Source organism: Salvelinus sp. IW2-2015, linkage group LG12 (assembly GCF_002910315.2).
Source record: "Salvelinus sp. IW2-2015 linkage group LG12, ASM291031v2, whole genome shotgun sequence".
NCBI classification, from domain to species: domain Eukaryota; kingdom Metazoa; phylum Chordata; class Actinopteri; order Salmoniformes; family Salmonidae; genus Salvelinus; species Salvelinus sp. IW2-2015.
Window position 1 is genome coordinate 10,638,984 of NC_036852.1, and position 10,057 is coordinate 10,649,040.

At 41.5% G+C, this 10,057-nt stretch overlaps 1 protein-coding gene across 1 annotated transcript in view; it reads right to left on the reverse strand.

Moving 5' to 3' along the window:
• Positions 1-8,497: 8,497 nt before the first annotated feature.
• The window catches only part of LOC111971116 (sodium- and chloride-dependent GABA transporter 2), a 60,012-nt gene continuing 58,452 nt past the window's right edge, over positions 8,498-10,057 (reverse strand). The window contains exons 11-13 of the mRNA XM_070445885.1: positions 9,428-9,528; positions 8,984-9,154; positions 8,498-8,626 (exon numbers count right to left, since the gene is read on the reverse strand). Of these exons, the coding sequence (XP_070301986.1) occupies positions 8,498-8,626; positions 8,984-9,154; positions 9,428-9,528 (401 nt within the window). The remainder of the gene's footprint in view (positions 8,627-8,983; positions 9,155-9,427; positions 9,529-10,057) is intronic.

Sequence of the window (10,057 nt, forward strand, 5' to 3'; positions counted from 1 at the left end):
TTCTCCTTTTCATCCTTCTCTGTTTCAGAAGTGCGTAAAGCCCTGAAAGAAATGTATAGAAAAAAATCTCCTGGCCCTGATGAACTAGACCCCCGCTTCCTACACCTAGCTGCTGACATCATTGCTCCCCCTTAAACATGTATTTTTAACCTTACGCTTGACGTTAAGGAAATCCCCCAATTTATTGAAATCTGCTTTTGTACTGCCTCTCCTGAAAGGTGGAGATCCTTCGCTACTTGACAACTATCGTCCCATATCAAAATTGTCTGTACTATCAAAAGGTACTGGAGTCCTTAGTTCGCAGCTGAAGGCCTACCTCCACRAAAACAACATCTTAAATGGAATGCAATCAGGCTTTAGGTCTGGCCACAGCACTGTTTCAGCAAAATTGAATGTTTTAAATGTGTCTGTCTTTATTGATTTGTCGAAGGCATTTGACACCGTGGACCATGCTGTGTTGCTGCAAAGGTTAAAAAGTTGTGGAATTACTTGTCATGCTCTAGATTGGTTTATAAATTACCTATTAACTCGAACACAATGTGTAATGGCGGATGGTTGAAAATCTGAGTCCATAGAGGTGTGCTCAGGTGTTCCGCAAGGTTCTATTTTGGGCCCACTGTTGTTCATTTTGTTTATCAACAACATTGTGGATCTTATTGAAACAGTTGATGTTCATTTTTATGCAGATGATACTGTTCTTTATTCAAGTGGTAGTAGTTTATCTTTAGCTTTTGAAAATTCCCAAAGAGCATTTAACATCATACAACAGAATCGGTATGATTTGAAGCTKGTTCTGAATTTGGGTAAAACAAAATGCATGGTATTTTCAAATGCAAGGTATGTCACTAATGTCATTGCTACATTGGCTGGACATGCTGTAGACCAAGTCAAAGTGTACAAATATTTGGGTGTGTGGGTGATGAACAAGCTGACGCTTTCACTGTTCAGTGAGAAATTTTTTTTTTTTTTTTTTTTTTTTTTTTTTTTGATAAGGAAGCTCAAGCTGAGAATAGGTTTTAATTACCGCAAAAGCTTGTTTTTCTTGGAGGCCAGGAAGAGCTGGTACTATGTACATTCGGCAGTTTTATATTTTAGTGATGTTATATACAATTGAAGTCGGAAGTTTACATACACCTTAGCCAAATACATTTAACTCAGTTTTTCACAATTCCTGACATTTAATCCCAGTAAAAATCGTCCTGTTTTAGGTCAGTTAGGATCACCACTTTATTTTAAGAATGTGAAATGTCAGACTATTAATAGAGCGAATGATTTATTTCAGGTTTTATTCCTTCATCACATTCCCAGTGGGTCAGAAGTTAACATACACTCAATTAGTATTTGGTAGAATTGCCTTTAAATTGTTTAACTTGGGTCAAACATTTCGGGTAGCCTTCCACAAGCTTCCCACAATAAGTTGGGTGAATTTTGGCCCATTCCTCTGACAGAGCTGGTGTAACTGAGTCAGGTTTCTAGGCCTCCTTGCTCGCACACGCTTTTTCAGTTCTGCCCACAATTTTTCTGTAGGATTGAGGTAAGGGCTTTTGTGATGGTCACTCCAATACCTTGACTTGTTGTCCTGAAGCCATTTTGCTACAACTTTGGAAGTATGCTTGGGGTTATTGTCCATTCGGAGGACCCATTTGCAACCAAGCTTTAACTTTCTGACTGATGTCTTGAGATGTTGCTTCAATATATCCACATTGTTTCCTCCCTCATGATGCCATCTACTTTGTGAAGTGCACCAGTCCATCCTGCTGCAAAGCACCCCACAACATGATGCTGCACCCCTGTGCTTCGCGTTGTGATGGTGTCTTTCGGCTTGCAAGCCTCCCCCTTTTTCCTCCAAACATAACCACGTCATTGTGGCCAAACAGTTCTATTTTTGTTTTTAATCAGACCAGAGGACATTTCTCCAAAAAGTGGATCTTTGTTCCATGTGCCGTTGCAAACCGTAGTCTGGCTTTTTTATGGGGGTTTTGGAGCAGTGGCTTCTTCCTTGCTGAGCGGCCTTTCAGGTTATGTCGATATAGGACTCGTTTGACTGTGGATATAGATACTTTTGTACCGGTTTCCTCCAGCATCTTAACAGGGTCCTTTGCTGCTGTTCTGATTTGCACTTTCGCACCAAAGTACGTTCATCTAGGAGACAGAATGCGTCTCCTCCTGAGCGGTAGAGGCTGCGTGGTCCCATGGTGTGTTATACTTGCGTACTATTGTTTGTACAGATGAACGTGGTACCTTCAGGCGTTTGGAAATTGCTCCCAAGGATGAACCAGACTTGCGGAGGTCTACAATTGTTTCTCTGAGGTCTTGGCTGATTTCTTTTGATTTTTCCCATGATGTCAAGCAAAGAGGCACTGAGTTTGAAGTAGGTCTTGAAATACATCCACAGGTACACCTCCAATGGACTCAGCTAATTGACATCATTTGTCAGAAGCTTCTAAAGCCATGACATCATTTTTCTGGAATTTTCCAAGTTGTTTAAAGGCACAGTCAATTTAGTGTATGTAAACTTTGACCCACTGGAATGTGATACAGTGAATTATAAGTGAAAATAATCTGTCTGTAAACAATTGTTGGAGAAATTACTTGTGTCATGCACAAAGAAGATGTCCTAACCGACTGCCAAAACTATAGTTGTTAAAACAAAATTTATGGAGTGGTTGAAAAATGAGTTTTAATGACTCCAACCTAAGTGTATGTAAACTTCCGACTTCAACTGTATATGCAGGCCTCAACCACTACCCTGAGAGCACTTGATTCAGTATATCACGAGGCCCTCAGGTTCATTACCAATCAAAATGTCTAACACATCATTGCGATCTTTACAGCACCATTGGCTGGTCGTCATTGACCTTGCGTAGGCATAAAACACTTGTATACACTGATTTATAAGGCCATTATGGGTAATCAGGTCAGTAAATAAATATAAAATTACAGTCCCATTCTCATTTGTCCCAGGAATTAGAACAGGTCATGGTAGAAATAGTTTTAGTTACTTAGCTCCGTGGTCCTGGATTTCTCTCCTGAACATTTACAATTTGTTGATCTAGTCACGTTGGTGGAGTTTAAACACTTGATCAATGTAAATATCAATGAAGAGTGTAATTGTCTTTAGGACAGCTGTTTTTAAGTTGTGAAATCATGTTTTTTCCCCGTAATATGTAATTGTTGTGCTGTATGTGTGTCTATAGTTTTGTTAATTGTTGTGTTAGTGTATATAAGTAGTTTTTCCTGAAATTTTGTTCCCCTGCTGCTATGGACCAGGTCTCTCTTGAAAAAGAGATGTTATCTCAATGATAAAAAAATAAACAAAAATTGTCATACTGAGTAAAAGTAAAGATACTTAATAATAGAAATGACTCAAGTAAAATGAAAGTCACCCAGAAAAATACTCTTGAGGAAAAGTCTAAAAGTATTTTCAATATACTTAAGTATCAAAAGTAAGTTAAATTGCTAAAATGTACTTAAGTATCAAAAGTAAAAGTATAAACCATTTCAAATTCCTTATGTAAACAACCAGACGCATCATTTTATTTTTGCCAGGGGCACACTCCAACACTCAGACATATTTACAAACGAAGCATTGGTGTCTAGTGAGTCCACCAGATCAGAGGCAGTAGGAATGACCAGGGATGTCTCTTGATAAGTGTCTGAATTGGACCATTTTTCCTGTCAAAATGTAACGAGTACTTTTGGGTGTCAGGGAAAATGTATGGGTAAAAAGTACATATTTTCTTTAGGAACGTAATGAAGTAAAAGAGGGTGGTAGTGGGTGGACTTCTAAGCACGGCCAAAACATTAAACAGAACACCATGTGCTGACTGCCACACTAAGACTCTCCACCTCTCACACCTCCACATGCATGACCCACACAACCAATGGCCCCCCACATTACAGCAGGTTAGAATGTTTTTCCTCATGAATCTTGTTCTGGAGGCAGCTCTGCAGAGTGGTCACTAGCTGGCACAGTCACAAAGTCATAACATCGGATTTTAAAGCTAACCCTAACCTTAACCACACTGCTAACCCTAATGCATAACCCTAACCTTAAATAAAAAGAAAATGTTTGTTTTCGTGAATTTTGACAATTTAGCCAATTTTGACTTTGCAGCTGGCCCATCTAGCGGAAATCGCTCAGTTCTGCCTCAAGGACAAGACCAATAAACGTCTACCTGCCACATTACATGGAAAATTATAGGGTCCATTGTTTCATGATGCCCCTCTCGATGATAAACAAACAAAAATAAATGCATGGTAATAGGTAACCTTTTTATATGAATTTGATTTCTATGAACAATACATTTCCTGAGTTAATCATAACTTTCCCCTCCCTTGATAACTGAAGTTTGTGTCAGACCCAATGATGTGTATAAACCCTGGATTGCGGCACGTACCCTAGCGGTTAAGAAGAGCGTTGGGCTTCGAAACATCGAAAGGTTGTTGGTTTGAATCCCAGAGCCGAGTAGGTGATGAGCCGATGTGCCCTTGAGCAATGTACTTTCCCCAATTGCTCACTCTGGATAAGAGTGTATGCTAAACGACTAAAATATTTCTGCCAATTTCACAAGCTACACATTTGACAAATGAATAAACAAAAAMAAGTATAAATACATTGGAAACCACTGAGGTGAATTCAGAATACGTGTGAATTTTACAACTACATGTAAACCAATGACAGTCAATGCTACAGCCGGTAATTTTTGTGTTTGCTTACACCAAATCATGCGATTTGCTACACAAAGAACAACTTATAAAGCAATTGGTGATGATGGCAAAAAAAACTATATTTCAAGGGGAGAGAGAGTAGGAAAGGGATAGAAAAAGTAGCCTAGATGGCATAGAAAGAGGAAAAGGAGGTGGGTGGGTTACAGACAACCTAAACAATCAAACAGTATAGAGCTTGGGCATGGACAAACTGCATCTGCCACACATCCTCCAATACGTKTCTGTCTTTCATTCCCCCTATCTCTCACACACACTGGATCATTTCTAATCCTGATCAGCTGAAACAGAGGATGTATGCCAGGGAACCATATGGGCCTGAACTAACCACCCCCTCATCTCCACACACACAGTACAATGATAGATCGCACATTCTGCACAGGATTCCCAGAGTATCTAAAATACTCATCACCAAAACAACATGTGCATAACCACGCGTGCACAGACACGAGTGGAGCAGAGACAACCCAGTTCTATAGTCGCCTGCTGTGGGGGAATCCAATACAGCTAATTGACAACGGACCCTTTTACACAACCAACTGGCTAAGTGATGGTGGATGGTTCCAGAATTAATCTCATGACTTTCGGCACATGTCCCAAATGGCACCCTATTCCCTATATAGTGCACTACTTAGTGCACTATGTAGGGAATAGGGCRCCATTTGGGATGYAGACACTCTCTTTTACTCACATGCTCTCCCTCTCTCATCCATAATAGRCTACTAATGCCCGCTGGGATAGAAATACATCCGATAAAGAGCCTTGGCACAATAATGAGAATCATTATTTGTATCATTTGTTCTATCAAATGTTCTATCATTTGTTCTCGAGTGATGGATGACAAGTTGGCTTTGATCCTTTCTAAAGGAGCCCTCCCTCTCTTCATCTCTCCTCCATCCATCTCTTAATCGCTCTAAAGTGTGGTGTGCCTGTTCAGAGGCGCTCTCTCTTCTGTCATCCGTTGGCGTGGCAGCCAGGGGGTTAGGTGACAAGTACAGGGTGTCCCCTAGGACCTRGGTCACAGAGGTAAYGTACCTACGCCAGCGAAATAGGACTCACTGGGGCCCTTGCTCCCTGCCATCCAGGACCTCTATATCAGGTGGTGTGAACGGAAGGCCCGGAAAATCGTTCGACTCCAGCCACAGACAGTTCTCTCTGCTTCCGCACGGCAAGTGGAACCGGTGCATCAAGTATGACACCAAGTCTCCTGAACAGCTTCTATCTCCAAGACATAACTGCTAAATATCTAACAAAATAATTACACACACACACACACACACTGAGTTGACCCTTTTTTGCAGTCTCTATACAAACTCACAGGGCCCTACACACTCACACTGACACTCCAACACACACTTCATAATTTGCTCAAACACACACACACACACACACACACACACACACACACACCATATACTCTATCATATATCCTGATGCCTAGTCAATCGATTATGGCAGCCCCCCACACCTCTCTGATTCAGAGGGGTAGGGTTAAAGGCAGAAGACATTTCAGTTGAATGCATTCAGTTGTACAACTGACTAGGTATCCCCCTTTCTCTTTACATATCTACCCCTCCAGTATCCCTGCACATTGTACATATGGTACTGGAACTGACTGACCCGGATTTTGTTCTACCTTATGCTATTTTTAGTATTACATTGTTATTGATTACTGCATTTAGAGCTGGCAAGAAAGGCATTTCAGTCTACTTGTGCACGTGACATTAAAAATGTAAACTCTGTGGACGAACACAGTCTTCTGCACACGCAGACACACGCACACACATGCACACGCACACACGCAGACAGGCACACACGCAGACACATACGTATGCACACACTTGTTTAATACAACACAAGCATGTTTGTTTTTTTATCATGATTTCAATGAGAAAGTAAATCAAAGAAACACGTTACTGAAATATAAAGTGTCATACCCATGGCTCACAATTTGTACACCGAGATGACAGTGTACGTTTCCAGCAGCTTTGAGAAGTAAAATAGAACACATTGGGTCATGATTAGCCACAGTTGTCACACACTGTAGAACAAGAAAATAGTTACAGGGATTTTCACATGATTGAAGACCTTMCATTATGCCATTAGATTACATAAAGTAGAACCTCAAAAGATACGAGCCTCAGAGTTACGGATTGACCAGTCAACCGAACGGGCAATATGAAACTGGGAACTTCTGTAAAATGTAAATGTTGTTTACATGGTCTAAAAAACAAAATCAGATATTATTACAGTATCTAGATAAATGATTAGAAAACACATGTAAAACAAATATATATACACGTATATATTTTCTATAACAAATAATTTATATAAAAATATATTAAATCAATATATTCTATAAAGGTTTGAKGAGTTTTTAAAGTGAATTGCAAAGCTACGGACATTTCAGTGTTCTGAAGGACCTCCATTCCTGACATGTTCGTATGTCGGAGTTCCTACTATAYACTGAGAGTACAAAACACCTTCCTAATATTGAGTTGCACCCCCTTTTGCCCTTTAGAACAGTCTCAATTCGTCAGGGCATGAACTCTACGAGGTGTCGAAAGCGTTRCACATGGATGCTGGCCTATGTTGACGCAAATGCTTCCCATAGTTGTGTCAAGTCGGCTGGATGTCCTTTGGGTGGTGGACCATTCTTGATACACTCGAGAAACTATTGAGCGTGACAAACCCAGCAGCGTTGCAGTTCTTGAGACTCAAACCGGTGTGCCTGGCACTTTCTACTACCCTACCCAGTACAAAAGGCACTTAAAATATTTTGTTTTGCCCATTCACCTTCTGAATGGCACAAATACACAATCCATGTCTCAATGCTTAAAAATCCTTCTTTAACCTGCCTCCTCTCCTTCATCTACACTGATTGACGTGGACTTACTGTTATTATACCTTTATCTCAACAAGGAACACAGRCTGAGACCGAGGTCTCTTTTACAGCTGGGCCCTGCGTATACATGTTTACACAAACAGTTTAGGTACTATGACTTAACAAGTGACATCGATAAGTCATCATAGCGTTCACMTCGATTCACCTGGATAGTCTGTCATGGAAAGAGCAGATGTTCCTGAAGTTTTGTACACTCAGTGTATAGTATGTCTCTCTGATTATTACTTATGTTTTCAACATGGTACTATTGCATTCATTTCACTTGATTCATTATTTCATTGTTCAACACAATAAATAGCAAAAAGGAGAAAAGATCTTTTAAGGTATGATTTTTTTCACTACTTCCAGTCCAGATTTCTCATTTTCTGTAAACAGTTTCACTCAATTAGCCAATTAAAGACTCTGAAATGGCACCATATTTTCTACATTTCCTATATTTCCTATATTCCCTAGCGGCCCTGGTTAAAAGTAATAGTGTACTATATAGGGAGGGAATAGGGTACCATTTCAGACCCAATCAGTCTGATCAAAATAGTCCAGTCAGAAACCATTGGCTAGTCTGACTGAAATTATGAYGAGGTAATTTCCCTCTCTTTCCCCCCTCCCCCCCTCCTTCATTCACAAAAATACACACAGTTAGCGGCATGTCACTAAGCCCGGTCCACATATCCCAGGCCCAACAGCATACAGGCTGGATTCCATCACAGTTTCAACCACCATCCTGTCTCCATTTACCAGTGAGAACACAACAGAGGGGCAGAGGCCTTCCCATCTCCATAGAAACATCCCATGATCCCTGATTCTGATCTGTCCCATTGGTGCGCAGAAACCGTATTGGCTAAACCCAGGGTGGTCGTMCCTAGATCACGTCTGCGATTGGCTCATTGGATTTCCGGCAGTGAGAGCCAGACAGGGTTCAAAGGTGAGAGAGGTGGTCCGGTGGTCCATGGCCAAATTGGAGTCGGGRGCAGGACGACACAGCCGGCGGAAACGCTACGGGTCAACAGGAGAGATGGACGAGATGTTAGTCACACACAACATATGCCTTAATGCACTGTACAGTATGTCTTATACGCTTAGTACAGTCTTGTGCCCTGAATTACTGGCCAACCTATTCACTATAGCATGATGGGAAGGTACAAGTTATTTTCAAGACACACTAACGAATGTCTTGTGTAATCATGAGGGTAAGTCACAGGGGAGATRGAGGTAATTAAGTGTAGAGTCAGTCCACATAGTGCAGTGTTGGACGGTAGGGGCAAGAGTAACAGTTAATGTGGGAGTCTGGGTTATGGCAGGGCCAAGTGTAGCAGTTGGCTGTTGGTGTAAAAATGTTACTGTGTGACTGACCTGTGTTAGGCTGCCGGGGGTGGTGGCAAGGGCGTAAAGTGCACAGAGGGGCAGCAGGGAGACAGAGGAGAGGGTGAGGAGCCATCCCAGAGCTGTGGCCCACCCCGGGGCTACTATGCCCTTCCCCAGGGACAGAGGGGACCAGCACACCAAGGAGAACACAAACGTCGCCTGGTGAGAGAGAAAGAGAGTTGCACACACACATTGCTTGTCTGAATATGACACACTGGTCCAAGATGAATCCATTGGGTCAGTCTGATCCATTTGTAGGGTAAGAAATGTACAGAGAAAAGTCACAACTAGATTCTGCAAARAAGGTAACCAAAATAATTCACACARTTACTCAAATGTGTACACAGATATCCCAATTGTGTCTGTCATTGTATATATGAAGTTCACAGGACTCTTCCCACACACAGGGGTCAAGRGTTAAAGGTCACTCACCGTGCACAAGGCTGGCGTCAGGTAGCGCCAGCACAGCTTGAAGAAGGGYAGCGGGCTGTAGCCAATCATGTGCTTAATGTTGTCATTGAACCTGTCAGGCCCTAAGGAACAGGGCGAGGGGTTATTACATGGTTCTGTGGTCAAGGCTGGGTTCTGACCACAACAGTGGTTTAACCATGGTTCTGAATTGTAAGGACCAAACAAGGTCAATCTGAAGTCCAGGCAATCGTAAAGACCAGTAATTGAAAACTAGAAAATTGTCCTAAAGGTCCCAAACCACTTAAATTGGAGACCCATATAAGATGGTAGAACTATAGTACAGGATAGTGTCTAAGGTCCTGAATAGACMACCTTTAAATACCACTGTCGTAATGACCATAGAGGAACTACTGGAGACCTGACCATGGACAWATACCATTTCCACAGCTCTCCACGGGGATGCTCAGAAAGTAGTAAAGCATGGCTACCTCAACTCTCCCAAGTGTATTCGGAAAGTATTCAGACCCCTTCCCTTTTTCCACATTTTGTTACGTTACAGCCTAATTCTAAAATTGATTAAATTAACTTTGTTCCTCATCAATCTACACACATTACACCATAACGACAAAGCAAAAACAGGTTCTTAGAAAT